The sequence below is a fragment of the Cryptomeria japonica genome, chromosome 3, assembly GCF_030272615.1.
Source record: "Cryptomeria japonica chromosome 3, Sugi_1.0, whole genome shotgun sequence".
Lineage (NCBI taxonomy): Eukaryota > Viridiplantae > Streptophyta > Pinopsida > Cupressales > Cupressaceae > Cryptomeria > Cryptomeria japonica.
In genome coordinates, this window is record NC_081407.1 from 253,489,756 (window position 1) to 253,507,977 (window position 18,222).

The window sequence follows — 18,222 nt, forward strand, 5'->3', positions numbered from 1 at the left end:
GAATTGTTTGAGTGGGGAGAAAAAATTTTCATTAGTATCATGGGATAAATTTTGGTCCTCAAAAGAAGAGGGTGGTGCTGGTGTAAGACAAATTGCGATTATGAATCTATCAATGGGGCTAAATTGATTTGGAATATGTATTTAAATGGTAATAAAAAATGGGTTAGATACTTATGAAGAAAGTATTTAGATTTAGATGACCCCACACAAATTTTGGCAATAAGGGACCTGATAAGGGGTTTTTCTATTTGGAATTATAATTTGGACTATAGAGATATAATACCTAAGCATGTAACATGGGAGGTTGGTAATGGTCAAAAATCCTCATTTTGGACTAATTCATGGAATGGCTATGAGACTTTAGCTGATGTCCCTAAAATGGAGGAGATTAGAAAAAAGACTACTCATATCTAGGGTACAAAAGTGAATAATTATGGATCAATAATATTAAAGGATGGAATAATTCAATAAAAATGGAAAGTGTGTTGAAGGAATTAGATGCTCCAAGTGAACATATTGAATCCTTAAATAGGCTACTTAGTTAGAGGATTATTTTCCCATCCAACAAAATGGATAGAGTAAGGTGATGTGGTTCTAAAAATGGATCATATAAGCTCACTCATGGTTACAAAATTAAAGAAACTACTATATCTAGGGAAGGATGGCCTTGTAATCTATTATGGAATAACCATTATCTCTTGAGGATAGTGGTGTTTGCATGGCTCACAATTGAAAGGAAAATATTCACATAAGATAGACTGGAGAAAATGGATATCTATGATGCAGGGAGATGTATCCTATGTAAGAAGTAGTCTGAAATAGTGGATCATTTATTTATTGGTCACTCCTTTTCTATCAAGTGTTGGAATTACCTTCAAGCCAAACTAAATTTTCAATGTCTTTTGCCACAATAGTTAATTGATTGTTTTAAGATTTGGGAAAGTATGAGAAAGAAGGGTTTGTTTGAATGCTTATAGAAAATTATGCACACTATAGTAATATAGAAAATATGGAAGGAGCAAAATTGTAGAATATTCCATGACAAATAAATGCTAGAGGAAATTGTATGCCAGAAGATAGAGGATCAAATAGTGAAATTATCAAATGTTGTAGCAAAATATCAAATGGCTAAGGAATTTTTTTGACAAAATGGAATTTGGTAATGACCAAGAATTTTAATGGCCTAGTAATCCTAACATTTTTAAGAGGGGCAAGTTCAACAAATCCTCACTTTCAAGGAATCAGGTCAAATGGAAACTTCCTTAGAAATGTTTGATTAAAATCAATTTTGATAGAGAAGTTAAAGGGAACCTAGGTCAAGGTGGTATGAGATGTGTGGCCTATGATGCAAAGGGAAATATCATTGGTGAAGAATAAATAGCATTAGGGGGAACCACCAATAATATGCAGAAATTAGAGCAGCTTTGCTTGGATTGCAAATGGGAACTAAAATTGGAGCTAGTAAAACTCATCTTATTGGAGACTCCATGATAATCATTAATGACATTAAAAAGAATAAATCACCCAACTGGATGCTTGACCACTAGCTCTACCCAATAAAAGAATTAATTAATAAGTTGAAAGACTTTAGAATTAACCATATTTATAGAGAGGGGAATGACTTGGAAAATATCTTAGCAAAGAATGCTATTAGATAGAAGACAATATTCATTCGTCAAAAGGGAGACAAATCATCAAGAAAATCTAATCTAGATATTTCTTAGCTAAGTTGGCAGTCTAGCAAGGATGTATTTCTTCTTTTGTGAAGTCTTTACCATGAGATATAAAGAATTTGATTTTAATATATGAAATAAATTTTGAGACACATTTATAATCTTTTAACAAAAAGGTAGTTTCTGACATGATTATCTTTGCTAGACATCGCTAAGGTGGTCCAAAGATTTTAAAATTGGCACACTTTACCAGGATCATTTGGCATATTCCCATGTTCTAGGATGTATGTATGCGTCAAGTTGGCGATTGGTTGAAGTGTTGGTCAGATCTCTTGGCCTTGCAAGTGACAAGAATGACTACAGGTGTAAGGTGGCTGAGACATGCTATACTAGAAGGTGGATGAGATAATTTTTAGTCAGGATTTTAAGGATCTTGTTTTGGGGGGATATTAAATAAGGTATGATTTTTAGTAGTGGAGTTATTTTTTGGTTCCTTTGGAAAATGATGGAAAGGTAACTTAGTGAAAGGAAAAGTGTCTAGAGGTTTCCTTTGCATTATATTTATGATGTAATTCCATCCTTCCCTGAGAATAGACACACACAAAGAATCAACTTGAAGGTTTTTTAAACTTCTTATTAATTAAGGAAGAATCTAGACTCATTTGGATAATAATATCTCTAGTTTTTTTTGTTAAATAGCGATATAAATCTAAAGGGAGAGAGAGCATGGAGATGGATACCCCAATCTACCTAATAACCTCTAAATGGAAAATAGATTTTTAAGGAGAAATTGAGAAGTGCCTAAGATCTATCATGAGATGTAACCACCCAATTGTCCTATATGCGGTTATGTCTATTCTAGAGGATGAATTTATGTGTATGAATCATAGATTTTGTGTCAATACTAATATTCCTTCTATGTTTTTGGCTATTGCGTTGCACTATGGACTATTTAATGAAAGGGCAAAGCTATTATGTGAAAAGGTTTTCAAAAAGTAGGTTTTGGGAGGTATAGATGATATTCTCGTGAATTTGGATAATTTTTGGATACCCTTTCCCAAGGACTACTATAGCATAGGCACAAAGGTGCCAAAAATTACTATTATTTTGATCGTCAATGAAGATAATATCAAGACAATAAGCCCTTAGCAACCAAACGTCTAGAATTTCTACAAAACTAGAGAAAATGAGGACCCAAAATAGATCAAAACCTACATTTGTTTTCAAGGGCTTGAAAGACAAGTGCAGGTGTATGCCCTAGATTCACTAGAGGTCACAAAAAATGAAGACGTACATGAGTCGGTTGGAGGTCAGGATGTTTGATGTATTGTTGGCATCTCTATTTTGCTTAGTCATTTTTTAGGCTCTACTGTGTTGTAATGAATTTGATGGCTTTTTGTATTGGCCACATGTTAGGAGATGAATAGATAGCTGATAGAACATAGATTATACAGAGGCATACTCTTTGTAATTCCTTATGGTTGTTTTACATTACTGACTTTTATTTCTTGTGTCCTTTTTCATTTTAATATATCAGGTGTTGGCCCTTCCAGCTATAAAAAATCACCCCATTTTGGCATATATGTAGTACCATATGAGGATATACTGTAATCAATCTAGTTAAAATGGCTATAAATTTCTTTACTTTATCAATTTTTTTAGTCCTTGATCATATGATTGACCAAGGGATCCCTCATAGCAATGTCTAGCCTTTGATAGGACATGATCTTAGCACAAGGGCATGTGGGACTAAGCTCTATCCCCTATTTTTGAAACCAACTACCTAGCACTTGCTCAATAGGTGACCAAGAGCTAGCTTTAAGAGGCTAATGACCTAGCTATAAATCCTACATGTCTCTAATTTTTAAAGCCTTCCTTCAACAATTTTTTTTAGACATTTTATAAACTTGATTAGAGTTTCAACAATCTATAAGAATTTAAAAGTTGGTTCCAAGTTGAAAGTAGTAGAGTAAACCATTTTTTATTATCACAAAATGATGTTCAAGTAATTCTTTTCAATTTATTTCTTTATAAATCATCAAATGGGAATATTTTTTGCATTTGAATATGTATTTTGATGATTTCTTTTAAAAACTTATTGCAATTGCATGAAAAGTCTAATGGAAAAAAAATTAAAGTTTTCTATTTTATGTTTCTAGCTTATCTTTTTGTAGCATCATAAATTGTTTACCCTAACAATTTCATGCTCTATTTGACATCCATTTTAGTGTAGTTTCCCTAATTCATTGTAAATTGTTTAGCCTATTTATGCTATATGCTACCCTAAAGATTCATTATTAATGCTGCACTTAATTTGTCATCAAATATCAAAACTAAGACTAAATCGTATGTCATGAGTCTCGATATTTGAGTCTCCCTTTCTCGAAACAAAATGACCAAAAAAGAGCCACTTCTATTATTAGCCATTACGGGCCACTTCTATTATTAGCCATTACCTTTTATAATAAGATCTCAATCTTAAAAAAAAACAATCATTTCCCTTAGTCAAATTCAATACATATTTGAACACAGCGAATATTTCGAAGAGATGCTTACCATCTATTCACAACAAACACGGTAATCATAAGGATATAATTTCAACTTCGCGCGCGAAGAATCCGCAGAAGTAAGAATGAAAATGAAATTCATTATTTGCAATAAATCATTTATTTGATAATTAGGAACGTCTAGTTCCCCAGTGGATTATTTATTCTTAGGAGTTGTCGAACAATTACAGAAAAGTTTGCTGCGATTAATTTGGAATCCTACAATTTTTACGAATCTCTCCATTGCTCCCAGTAAGAGGCTTCATGTTTCCCATATTCACCATAGCCGCTGCAAAATCTCGAAAGAAGGTAAACTGATTAACACTGTAGGTAGTAACAAGAGCATCTGTGGAGCCGCCATTAAAAAGAACCTGATCAGAGTGCAAAAGACCTCTCTGTGTTCTGAGGATTTTGCAGTAGTTGTTGTCAAACGAATTAGGTGTGCCCACGTCTAAAGGAGACAGATTGCTATCGCCACTGCCGCTGCTGCTCGGGCAGCTTGCCTTGCGAAAAGCAGCGAAGGCGGCATTGATATTAGTTTCATTGTAGATGCGAGTTCGGAAAAGAGAGCATTTCGCTTGACCGATTGTATGAGCGCCTGATTAAAACCACAGAAATATCCAAACTTAGTTACCATAATTACTTCCTGCAGCTGCTTCAATAAAAGATGAATGGTCTCTTTTGTATTGCTTACCTGAAAGGGCAACCATGTCCCTAGCAGAGAGTCCTTGAGCTTGAAATGCTGAGATGAGATTAGGAAGGCTTGAAAACGGACTTGGTATATTTGTATTTGCATCGCTTTGGACGGCAGTCCGCGAGTCTCTCCTACCCAAGTTCACAGTTCACGATGGACCTCCCAACTACTGTTTTCAGAGACAAAAGTAATTTACAAGTCAGGATCATGCTGATATATAATATTCGTTCATATGTAGTATCAATAATTAATCACCAAGGTCTAGCAGAGAATAAAATTTATGAAAAATTCACTACCTGGACAACTGAATCGCGAGCAGAAATTGTCAAAATATCAGCACAGGAAACCATTCCACTGCAGACTCTCTCTAATTGGGTCTTTATATTATAAATGACCTCGAAACCTCTAACTGAGTTGGCGTTCGGAAGTGCATTCTTTTCTCCCGTGATATTTGCGGTGTCATCTAACAGGATCGACACGTCGCATCCCTGTAGAAATCCAGGTATTTTAATATACTAAAACAAACCATAAAATCCAAGAGAGAAAGAATGAAAAAAGATTATATGCTAGGGTTGAAAATGTTACGTTAACGAAACAGTCGTGAAAGTGAAGGCGGAGCAACGATGCACCCATGCGCCTCTCTTTTGCGACTGCCTGCCTCACTGCAGCTCTGACTATCGGCAATGCTTGGGGACATGATCTGGCATAAAATGACGGGCTAAGTTGCCCATAGACGATAACAGTGGAACACAATAATAAAACAATACACAGAGGACTCCTCATTGCTTTGGTTCCTAAAAGAGACATGGCTATTTTAACAGAGAAACACGAAGTTTAATTAAAGGCTGCCTGCACCAGACAAATACTTTTGGTGTCATAAGCACAATTGATAAGCTCTTTATATAGTAGCAGAGACTTTGATAAACATCGATTGTATCTTCTCTGAAATGACTTGGTCTTACGCGTAGAGCCAACTGGGAAACACTGAGAGTTGCAGCCATTAATTGAAGAAAGAAGGATTTGATGTTATTAAAAGCTTTGACAATGACGGTCAACAATAATAGTTAACCCAGTTCAATGGAAGCAAATTTGTGTGAGAAGTTTATATTAGAAATTGCAGTTGACTTCGGCGAATACAATATATCTTGACCGTTTCTTTCAACAATGTATTATAGAAAAATATGTAAAAAAGGTGTCGGTTGTTGATGTCCCGATTTGCGAGTGGTTCTTACCGGTTGCATTTTTAAACATTATTATTGTTAATTATTTACTAAAGGTCGTAATCGATTTAAAATAACATATTGAACTCTGCAAATTGTTGACGTCCAAACGAAGTAATTAATTTCTTATACGAATTTCGGTGTGCCCTGTAAATCTATCACATGCATTTGTCTGACTTAAGGAATTACCTGTTTCTTCTCTTCCTTTCCAACTGGCCATCAAACATGTCTTGCTATCTACTCCAGAATGGCGGGCCCCACTACGAGTTATTCGCCGTTGAGATCTCGTTCAATCGGATTCCATTTTATCTTCCCCTACTCTATATCCATAGGCAGAATCCAATGATTGTGGATAAAACTGATGAAAATGTCTGTGAACGTGGTTTATCACTATTTGAACACAGCAATCCCTGCTGAACTATATTAAATTAACGAAAGGTAACAAGGGAGCGGGAAGAGGATGGGAATCGTGTTAGCGACAAAATATCTGTCAATGAAGGATCTTAGTCCTTTCCAATTGATCTTTATAGTATGAGATTATAAATGGTATTAGCAATATTAACTAGACATTTGTAATTATGTATTCACTTACAGGGATCCAAATATGATTAAAATAAAAGCTTTGAATTAGAATATAGCTGGGTTCTATTACCAACATGTTTATGTTGTGTTTGTAATAGAGAGAGAGAGAGAGGTGATAGGGGTAGAAAGAGGGAGAGGTAGAGGGGAGAAGAATGAGAGAGAAGGGCAAAGAGATATAGATATGCAATAGAGATAGAGAGGAATATTGAGATGGATACAGAGATGGAGGTTGAGAAGCAAAAGAAGGAGAGGAGAGGAATAGATAGAGATGGAAGAGATAAATATATATATATAGATTGGTTAATAGTTTTTTCACTAAGTTAAACTAATAGGTAGTTTGTAATGGCATCCGTAGCAATTGCTTGTGGAATCTGTGTATTATTCGCTGAGTTTAAAATGTTAAATTAATTGAGGAAAAAATTATTATTATTCTTCTTGAAATATCTTTATTTGAGATAGAGATAGAAAGGAGAGATAGAGAGATAGACATAACGTGAGAGAGAGAGAGAGAGAGAGAGAGAGAGAGAGAGAGAGAGAGAGAGAGAGAGATTCGTGGAGTGGGAGACATGGAAGGAGACAGGACAATGCAAGGGAGAAATAGAAAGAGAAAGAGGGAGACAAAAAGAGAGAGGACGATGGAGAGAAAGAAAGATACAAGAAGCATTATATAGAGGTGATTGATATATGGAAGATCTATCTATTGAATATACATTTATTATTGCCTATCTACAGTGAATTTTTTTATGATGCTCTATCTCTCTTTATATATATATATAATAACTAATCTACTATTATATATAATATAATACAAATATTAAAAACCCTATAAACTATAAAATAAAAAATTTGAATCCAAATAAATATAAATTAATTCATCTTAATATTTAACAAATATCTAGAATTTTTTTCAAAAGAGACATGAAACAATGGATTAACATAGCATAAATAAAAACATATATCATATCATATGCTTCAATTCATATTCTACTTAAATTCAATTTAAAAAGATGAAAATACATAAAAATAAATGGTATCTAGCAAAGTGGAGCTCAAATTAGAGACAATAAAATAATAGTCCTAATCAAGAAAGAAATCTATAAATATTAGGTATGGGAGGAAAGTTAAATAGTTGTGTGTTTCCCAAAGTTAAAGAGTGGACACTTGAGGCAGCGGCGAGAGTGCGTTGAAAGCAATCAGTGAGGAAAAAGTCAATGAAGACAAAAAGTTACAGATAAAAACAAACAATCTACAAAAAAAAAAAAAAAAAAAAAAAGTGAAAAGGGATGAATGGACAAAATCCATTCAATCATCTTGCACCCAATACAAAGACCGAGACAGCCATACATATCCACCCGTACATTATCCATTTCATATAAGGGAATACCTCCAACATAAATATGAGGCAAAGTTAAAATAGAACTAGCCTCCACACTACTTTATATAGAAGAGTATTACTAAAATGTATCAACTATCTTTCTTTGTTGTCAATGAGTCTAAGTTGTCTTTTGAGTTGGGGAAAGTAAGAATCAATTTTAGATATGTGAATAATTTATTAGTTCAAAAGTATGTGGCTATATTCTCTGTGGCTACATTAACTTTGGTGGATTGTAAGGTTTGATTCTTCTCATAGCACAAGTTGCACTCGTCTTGTGATTGAGTATGTATTAGGGATCCGATGGATCTTCAAATCAATTTTTTAATCAAATGCTTGGATCTTAAAGTATGTCCAAGTGAGACAATTCATATTCTTCTGAACAGAAAAAGAGTTTAGGAACCTTAACATTGAATATAAAACATTTTTTTGACTTTTATAGATAAAGATAGTAAATTCTCTAAACTTTTAAATTTTAATTATGTAATATTGGCAAAAGTCAAATTTGCAACAAAATAAACTATTTCTTTATGAAAAATATAAGAAAAGAAATGGTAAGAGATGCTATGAATTTATTTGCAACTACTCTCCACCCCGATGCATGTCTAACAAAAGTAACATTTTAACTCTATGATGAAAAATGACAATGTGTAAAGTTGATTCCATAAAAAGAATCCTCTAGTAAATGAGACATCAAAGAAAATGAACAATTTTAGGCCATGGTGTACTTATCTATATATGTTTAATCATAAACAAATGTATTTGAAGAGAGGAATTGGGGCACTTCATGAGATTTTAGTGGGATAAAGAAAACAAACTAAGAACCATATAAATTAGGCACAACAATACAAGTCTTAAAGATGGTATAAAATTTTGTAGCTAGTATTTCTACCATACCATAGATTGTTGGAGTTTGAGATTTTCAAGCATAACATCAAATAATACGTACAATAAAATGCAATTCCATGTTAGAGATGAATTTAATTACATGATTGACCAGGGGGTCCAATCTCTAAATAAGACTAGGTATTCAATAGAGTAAATATATTTAATAAAGTGATAAAGTGTGTTTAAATGAAAAGGGAGTGCCATGAAGCATAATATATTCCTTTTTCTTTATTCATTTCCTTGAATATTATTTCAACCACTCAAGATGTGGATAAGCTACATTTAGAGGCACTAAAGGAGTTGTCAATGAAATTATAGATTCTCTAAAAGAGGCTTGATTTTAAGTAATAATTGACAAGAATGTGAATTCTAACATTTATGACGGGTCCTTTCCTCTTCCCATTGTCTCTACATATTCAAAAAGTTAAATATTTGTATACGAAAGAGTATAGACTATGTAATGCATATCTAAAAAATAGTTAATGAAGATATTGCCCTACTTCAGAGTCGATGTAACCATTTCGCTAAACCAGTATAAAATTGGTGCTATGCATCTTTTTTGTTTCTGATTCTTTAATTTTTTTTTTTTTTTGTTTTATTTATTTAACAATTGATATCAGAGCTAAAAGTATTCATCAAGAGTTATTAAAGTTTGATTGGGAGTAATGGTGACTCGAGAAGGAAATGTTGAAAGGTTTAATAGCCAGAATTATCCATTTTGGTAAATGGAGATAGATGATTTTTCATATCAAAAAATATTTGTGGTGGTCATTATATAGTAAAGCAAAGAAGCTATAGCCATGTGGGATGAAGATTGGGATATTCTTGATAGAAAAGAAGTAGTAGAGATTTGGCTGTGCTTGTTTCCATCTATGACATCTAACTTATCTAAAGCAGCAACAACTATTGATCTCATGAATATTTTGGATAAGTTGAATGAAAAACCTTCATGATTGAATAAGCTATTTATAATTAAACGGATGTTTAATATGAAAATGGTTGAAGGAGTTTACATTCTAGAGCATTTAAATTAATTTAACATAGTTACTCATTAGTTAACTTCTGTGAAAACTAATTTTGATGAAGAAGTTAAAGCTCTATTAGTTTTTCCCTCTTTCCTAGAAAGTTGGGATAGCTTTGTTATGGTGATTAGTAACTCTATTTGTAGTTCAAATACTTTGAATTTTGAGCATCTTATTGGTATAATTTTAAGTGAAGAAATGCAGAGAATGGGCATAGGTGAGACTCCAAGACCAAGTAATTCTTTGATTATATAGATGACATGGGGAGATCAAAAGAGGGAAGAGACAAAGAGATCATGAGAAATCATGACGAACTTGGTCAAAATTAAAGGGAAGAGATAGTGATTGGTAGTATTGTCGCAAGTAAAGCCACATCAAAAAGAATTATTGGAACAATAAAAAAACACCAAATATTCGAAAAGAAGGGGAATCCAATACAACATATCAAGAAGAAGTAGTTGTTCTTAACATAACCAAATAATAATTTGCAACTAATGTGTGGGTGCATGATTTAGGAGCATCATTCCGTGTCACTCCATTCAAGGATTATTTCAAAAAATTGCAAAGAAGTGACTCCAATAAGGTTTTTCTTGCGAACAATATATCTTATGATATTATTGGCAAAGTGGATAGTTTATTAGAATTAAAAAATGGGAATAGTTGGTTGTTATGGGATGTTAGATATGTACACCAGCTCAAACAAAGTTTAATCTCTGTTGGTTAACTGGGTTCTCAAGGATGTAAAAATAGTTTTGAATCCAATATATATAAATTAACAAAAGGGGCCATGGTAGTTTCTCAAGGTAACAAATTAGACATCATATATATAGTAGTAGGTCAAGATGAAGTAGGAGTTAAGCATCCCATGTTGGTTCTTTCATTTCCTTTGCAATCTCAAACATTGTGTGAGATCCTAGCTACTCGAAAGAGGGATAAAATTGAGTGTAGGCTTGAGGGGCTTTCCCCATCTCAAGGTGAGAAATATGTTGGTGCTAGTAGCTACCCTCCTCTTAGGTAAAATTAGAATAATGTTATGATGGACACTATTATTGTAGTCTCTCAAGGAATTGTTAGTTTGTTACTAGTTGATGTAGTAGTTGTATAGGCTACTACTAATATGGTTCAAGCAAGTACCAAAGGCATAACCTCTAAGATTTGGGAAGGATGATATATCAAAAGGTTAGTGAAATAGTATTTTTTGTAGCTACAAAGTCTATAAAGATTTCTTCCAAGACATGGGGAATAACGAAGGAAGTTATAATCATGGTTTACCAAAAAGATAAAGCATACAAAAAAGGAGTGACTTGGAATGTAGGAGAATATCATGAGGTTGGGCACATAAGTTCCTCAAATCATTGGGTAAATAATAATAATAAAAAATATAATTCAAATGACTTAAGCGATGGTGATGATGACAAATCAGGTAAATAGAATTTTGATATCTAGGATAGTCCTAATTGATTTGAGTGTATAGTCGTAATTGATTTGAGTGTAGTGGAAAATTGTGTTTTATACTTTAATAAATATAGTTAGGTCTCCCATCTACATGGTGGCAGCCAATTCACTCTCCTAAATTAGACTCTATCTTGATTTTAAGACTAATGTTTTCACCAAAGAAAAAATTACTCTCACTGGACAAGACGAGTTTATTGTGAGAGAAGGTATAGATTTGTTCAGGCCGCTTCTTGAAGAAATCAAGAGTATTAAGAAGATTGGATTCATTGTTTGGGGTTCTTGGGCTTTTGCTCAAGCTCAAAAATTGAGCGATTTTTCGGCAAAGGCAATGTCCAACATTAAACAGAAGATTGACTTAAGGAAAGGCTACAAGTTTTTTGTTGAGGAATGTGTAGAAATATTTTCACAAGAGAGGGGAATACTTGGTGAGATTATTGACTCTATGTTTGGCAGTGATCTTGTATTGTTGTTGATATTTGATGCTACATAGGTAGACAATTATCAACAAATATTTTCCACCATGAAATTGAAGAGCATTCTTGGTCTTTGACATGGTTTTTTACTTGGATAGCTAATTTGTCCAATAGAGTTGATTCCCCGAAGGACATAATTATAATAGATGTTTTTCCCAAGGGTATAGGTCCATTTGTGAGGTAGTTGTATATGTAGTGAGAAAAAGATCAATTGTGTAGGAGTAAACTCTAGTTTCTCTATCCATCAAGATGTTGATGGGACATAAACTGATGTTTCTTTAGGTTGGTCTATTTCTTTAGGCTCACCATTTATATTTGTAACTACCTTGGAGAATGAGTACAAGAGCAATATGTTTGGAAAGCATGGAATTTTATTAGGAGTTGTGCATAGTATAGTTAAATTATTGTTTAGTAGATATAGTGATCATGGATTTATGAAAGAGGAGTATAGTTTGAATCTATAGAGAGTGGTGTTTCTAATCATGGATTAATTTATAAGTTTATTCTTATAAAGGTAGTATTTGAAGATTTTTTTGATAATTTTTTTTGGACTTCACTTTGACTTGGAGAAGACTCATCCAGAGTGTCTATGAATAGATTTTTGAGAATATAAAGTCTTTCATATTTAAGGTATACTGATATGTGTCAGACTTCAAGTGGGAGATTTTTTGACAATGTTAAGTCCAATGGTTCTGACAGTTCCTTTCATTTTCTACATGTCTCTTTATATTCAAAGAGATAAATATTTGTATAAGAATGAGTTCAGATTATGTAATGCATATCTGAGAAATAGCTAATGAAGATATTGTCTTGCTTGAGAGTGGATGTAGCCATTTTGGCGAATCACTATAAATATGGTGCTATGTGTCTTATTTGTTTTTGATTAGGATAAATAGGTTTTGATGGGACTAGAAACCCCATACATCAGGTTTGAAGGGACCTAGAACCCTCGAAAACCACATGGATCTAGAACCAACAATGGGGCACTACAAGCAAATAGATCAAAGACACCCAATAGCCAACACTAAACAGACTCCAACAAGATTACAAAGATCGAACAATACAATCCATGCTAGCAGTTCCAACAGATCTAAAACAACTAGTAGCTCTTGAAGATAGAAAACAAGGGTTTGTCTAGCACCCTTAGCCAACAAGCAGGTTTTTCCTAGGAACCCTTAACCTGAAGTTAAATCATCAATAGATCATCAACAAAACCTGATTCTAATGAAAAGCAAAGACTCGCTAGACTGGGTGCTTGAAAAATGCCAACATCCAGCGTAGCCATAAAGAAATAATAGTACGTAGGGTTTTTCTAAGCTCCTTCAAGAGTGGGTTTTATAGGGCTCCCACAACCAAAAGACATGGGGTTTTTCCAGGCTTCCCCAACCTTGATGGGTTTCGATAGGGTCTCATAACCAGTAGCCAAGCTCCCACAATCAACAATAGGGATTTTTCAAGCTTCCAAAATCTTGAATGAGGGTTTTCAAAGGCTCCCACAAGTAGACAAAAAGGATTCCCGAACATTCAAGATGGGTTTTAAAGTGGGTCCCATAACCAGTAGGAAGAAGCTAGACACCACCCATCGACCAAACAAAATCCACCTTCCAACATATCAGCTCTCCACCTCTATAGGATAGGGAACCACCTCAATGGGTGTTGAAAGGAGACAAATCATCAGTTGAAGGAGCCAAACATCACACCTAAAAAAAATTCCAGTAACGAAGAAAACAACCCATAATGCATAGCTGGAATGTAGGGTTTTGAGAAAGCTACCAAAACCATGAACTGATAGAGAGGCCTAAAAGTGAAAAACTCCATGCCAACAAGCTCCACCAAAATATCCACCTCAATAGGAGAAGAGGGAAAGAGACCCAACGACAAGGAGATAAAAAAAACAACACACCCAACCTCAAAAAATAGGGTATCTAATACCCCCAGCAAGAGCCATCCCACAACAAACAACCCACAACTCTTCTGCTCTATAGATGAGTAGTCCACCTCTAAAGGATAGACAAGAAGAAAGGGACAAATGACAGCCTACAATAAAAAAGAGACCCTCTTGACCAAGATAGAACAAGAAGAGCACACATAGTCTTCAAGAGGAAGCTCTGAGAAGCCAAACCAAAAATAAACGAGGATTCCCCACACAAAGACCTCAACAACACTTGATATATCCCTTGGGATAACAAATAGTCCAAAGGGGAATGAGACACTGATAACCCACACAAGAATTCTCCAAAACCTCCACTGGATCCCAGAAAAATCCCTCACTCCAAGGATTAATCAAGTGAATGCAAGGGAAGAAACTAGAGAAGAAACAATGATCATAGTGCACTCATCCACCACACCTTCCTGGCAAAAAACCAGGGCCAAAGAAAGAGTCACTTCCACAACCACAAAGAAGAGGGAAGGCCACATGAAGCCAGCACACTCCCCGCAGCACCATCCTCCTCCAAAGGTATATCTTGCATCTCTATTTCACCCCACCTGCAATGGCTATCCTCAATCCCCTCACCGTAACAACACCCATTGGCATCGAGCTAGAGAGTCAAGGAAGAGGTCAAACATGCTAGAAACTTCTCGGTCACCATCATGCCAATGACATCCCAGATCCCATCAATAAATGTAGGTATTAACACATCTGAAATAGGGCCCCATGGCCATGTAGACAAAATCAAGACAGGTCATAAGACATAGTAGGGTGCAAGAACGACAACAATACTCCCAAATGTTGGTATTATGGATGACTTCGTCATGTTTTGCATTGGTTTTGTCATTGATGTCAACACGTATCTTTTTGGAGGTCTAGATTGTTTATTTGGCACTCTAGTTATATTGGTTTGTTGTTGAACCAACAAATTGTGGTCTCGACATGGATATTGGCTTATGCACAGTCACCGGTAGATGTTTCACCGGAAGCTCAAGAAGTTGATGATGAATTCTTATTATCTAGATATCATTTGGTTATGTCGAATACATGGATTGGATGTTTACATTTGGTGTTTTTCTTATTGGACTAATCGGGTTCACATATTTGCCTTTACCATCAGATAGGTCTAGGTTATGGACCGGTACAAGATATCATGTTCTAGATCAGCATGACACATTTTGGAAAGGGTTTATTGATTGGATAATGTGTAAATGTATTGAGGCTGACATATTTTATTACACTAAGAGTTATTTTGTAATTGATTTAAATGTAATATCTTTAGGGAGCCAACCTAATCACGAGGTCTTAGGTTTTGTATAAATAATTGTAAGATCTTATTGAAGATCATTATAAGTGTATGTGAATATTGAAGATCACTTTGAAGAGAAAAAATAAGTAGATCCTTGTGAAAATCACATAGATATTATCTGAAGGTTGAAGGAAAGGCTATGAAGGTGTTTGACACTCATGGTCAGAGCTTAAACTAGTACTGAATCCAACATTGTAGATGCTATATTGAAGAAGTACATTTTTATTGGATCTAAGCATCCAATTGTAGTCAGTGTGACTCCTATTTTGTGATTAAGTAGTGAGCTTTAGGCGGTTGGCCTTTCTGCATCTGCAAACATTATTATTGTATTCACTTAATACCTTCAGTAGTATCATCTGATTGTTGGTAAGGTTTCCAACCGTGGTTTTTTCCCTTACAGGTTTTCCACGTCAAAATATCTATGTCATGTGTTGTGGATGTGTTTTTCTTTCTATTTCATGCATTAAGTTATACCGGTATTAATATAACTTTTAATCTGTTTTACTGGAACTGAGTTTTATATTGGAATAATTTGTTTTGGGTTATAATTTATTTACAATTGATTCAACCCCCCTCTCAGTTGTCCTTCCTAGTTCCTAACAATTGGTATCAGAGTGTAGTCCTCTTCTTCCAGAAGTCTAACAACTTGAGGAGATCCTATGGCAGCAAATATCTTCAGGAGGGATAGTCCCAAACTTGATGGAATTTACTATGATATATGGAAGATCAGAATGGAAACACATATGAACTGCATTGGAAAAGATATATGGGATGTTACAAAGAATGGGTATGTTGGTCCTACTTAGAATAACCCTAATCCACCAACCTTGCATAAACACTTGGAGAATGATTGCAAAGCAAGAGAAGCACTTCTAAGCCCATTATCAGATCAGCAAATCATGCGATTATCAAACCAATATACTACAAAAGCTATTTGGGATAAACTATAAACATTGAATGAAGGAGATACCACTGTCAAAATTGCAAAACTGTAATGATATCGGGTCAAGTATGAAAATTTAAAAATGGAAGAGGATGAAATAATTTTTGCATTTATGGAAAGAGTTAATGAAATTGTTCTAGGAATATACTGTTGTGGAGGATCTTTAAGTGAAGATGAAATTGTTTCTAAATTTTTAAGAGCTTTTCCACCGACTTACAAAATAAAAGTGATAGCTATTAATAAGTTGAGAACAATGCCTAATACATCAGTTTCAATAGATACTTTGGTTGGAAAACTTTCAGCATTTGAGCTTGAAGAGTTTGGTCTTATTGCTATAGTCAAGACTGATTTAGCCTTCAAAGCATTTTCATCAACATCATCATCATCATCATCTGACAAATCTGATCGGAAAGCACTTTATGCAAAAGAACTTGAAGATATCAGAAGAGAAAATGAAGAACTTGAAGAACTTGAAGCACTATTTGCAAGGAAGATGCCTAGAGGTTCAACAAGAAGTAAGTATGAAGGTAAAACAACTTTCAAATGTTTTAATTGCAATAAAGATGGTCATATGGCATCTAGGTTTCCTTATAGATATTCAAGACTAAGAGAGGAAGAAAAAAGAAAATATAAACCTAACCCTGAATATCAATAATACAAATTTAAGAAAAATAGAGATAAGTCATGTTACTATGCAGATGAAGGTGTTACAGATGACTCTGATGAAGATCCAACAGATAGTGGATGGGCATTTTTTGCATTAAAAGAAGATCAACTGACACCTATTATCAAATTGGTAGAGCAGACATTAGCAGCAAAATTTAAGAAAGGGATGAATGGATCATTGATAGTAGTTTATCACGTCATATGACAGGTGATAGAAATAAATGCTTATCATTATAAGAAATTCATGGAGGTCTAGTAAGATTTGGACATGACAAGGCTTGTTTAATCAAAGGAAGAGACACTATATCTTTGGATGTTAAGCACAATACTAACAATGTTTATTTTGTTGAAGGTTTGAAGAACAATCTTTTGAGTGTTGGTCAGTTAGTGGGAAAGGGATTTCAATTACAATTCAAGAATAGAAAATGCAAAACCATGAACATAACTAGATTGGAGATTGCAACTGGTAATCAGACTAAAGGTAATATCTTTCACTTGAATACGAGTGATAAGACATGTTTGATTGAACAGATTGATGAAAGTTGGTAGTGGCATAAAAGACTCTGTCATGTGAATTTTGATTGCATTGTAAAGATCAATTCAACCAAGGTAGTAAAGGATTTACCTAAGATTGTGAGACCTCATAATCCTGTATGTAAGGAATGTCAAATGGGAAATAATGTTAGAACAATATTTAAGAGAATTTATGAGAAATCCAGTAATATTCTTGATTTAATTCATACTGATTTATGTGGTCCAGCAAGAACAAGGAGTCTTTAGGGTGATAGATACTTTATGCTAATAATTAATGATTATTCTAGAATGTTTTGGGTTACTTTTCTCATAGAGAAATCATAAGCTGTTGGAAGATTTAAGATATAAAAGGCAATTATAGAGAATGAAACTGGAAAGAAAATCAAATGTTTGAGATCTGATCAAGGAAGAGAATTTACATCTAGGGAATTCAATGCATTCTATGAAGAGAATGGAATCAAAAGACAACTATCAGCACCCCGAACACCTTAGTAGAATGGAGTTATGGAAAGGAAAAACATAACTATACTCGATGCAGCAAGAACCACGATGATGGAAGAAAATCTACCTCATATGTATTATAGAGAAGCAACGAATATAGCGGTCTATACTTTCAACAGAGTTCGCATCAAAGGTGAAACCAGTAAGACCCCTTATGAACTATGGCTTGGTCATACTCCTACTCTTAAATATTTTAGAGTATTTGGAAGAAAATGCTATATTAGGAGAGATGAGTCTACTGGTAAATTTGATCCTAGAAGTGATGAAGGAACATTTCTTGGTTATTCAACTAGAAGAAAGGCAATATAGATGTTATAATAAAAGAGTGCATAAAATCATTGAAAGTACTAATGTGAAGATAGATGAACATTTTAGAGGAGAATCAAGATCTATAGGTTCTAAACCGACAGTAGA

The 18,222-nt window shown here is 34.2% G+C and overlaps 1 protein-coding gene and 1 pseudogene across 1 annotated transcript; one reads left to right on the forward strand and one right to left on the reverse strand.

Moving 5' to 3' along the window:
* Window positions 1-4,425: 4,425 nt before the first annotated feature.
* Window positions 4,426-5,720, reverse strand: LOC131045692 (peroxidase P7-like; annotated as a pseudogene).
* Window positions 5,721-11,321: 5,601 nt separating this feature from the next.
* Window positions 11,322-12,389, forward strand: LOC131874077 (ketol-acid reductoisomerase, chloroplastic). The gene is given in 4 exon segments (XM_059217303.1): window positions 11,322-11,326; window positions 11,576-12,026; window positions 12,029-12,118; window positions 12,120-12,389. Coding segments are annotated over 4 exon segments (816 nt in total).
* The last annotated feature ends 5,833 nt before the right edge of the window (window positions 12,390-18,222 follow it).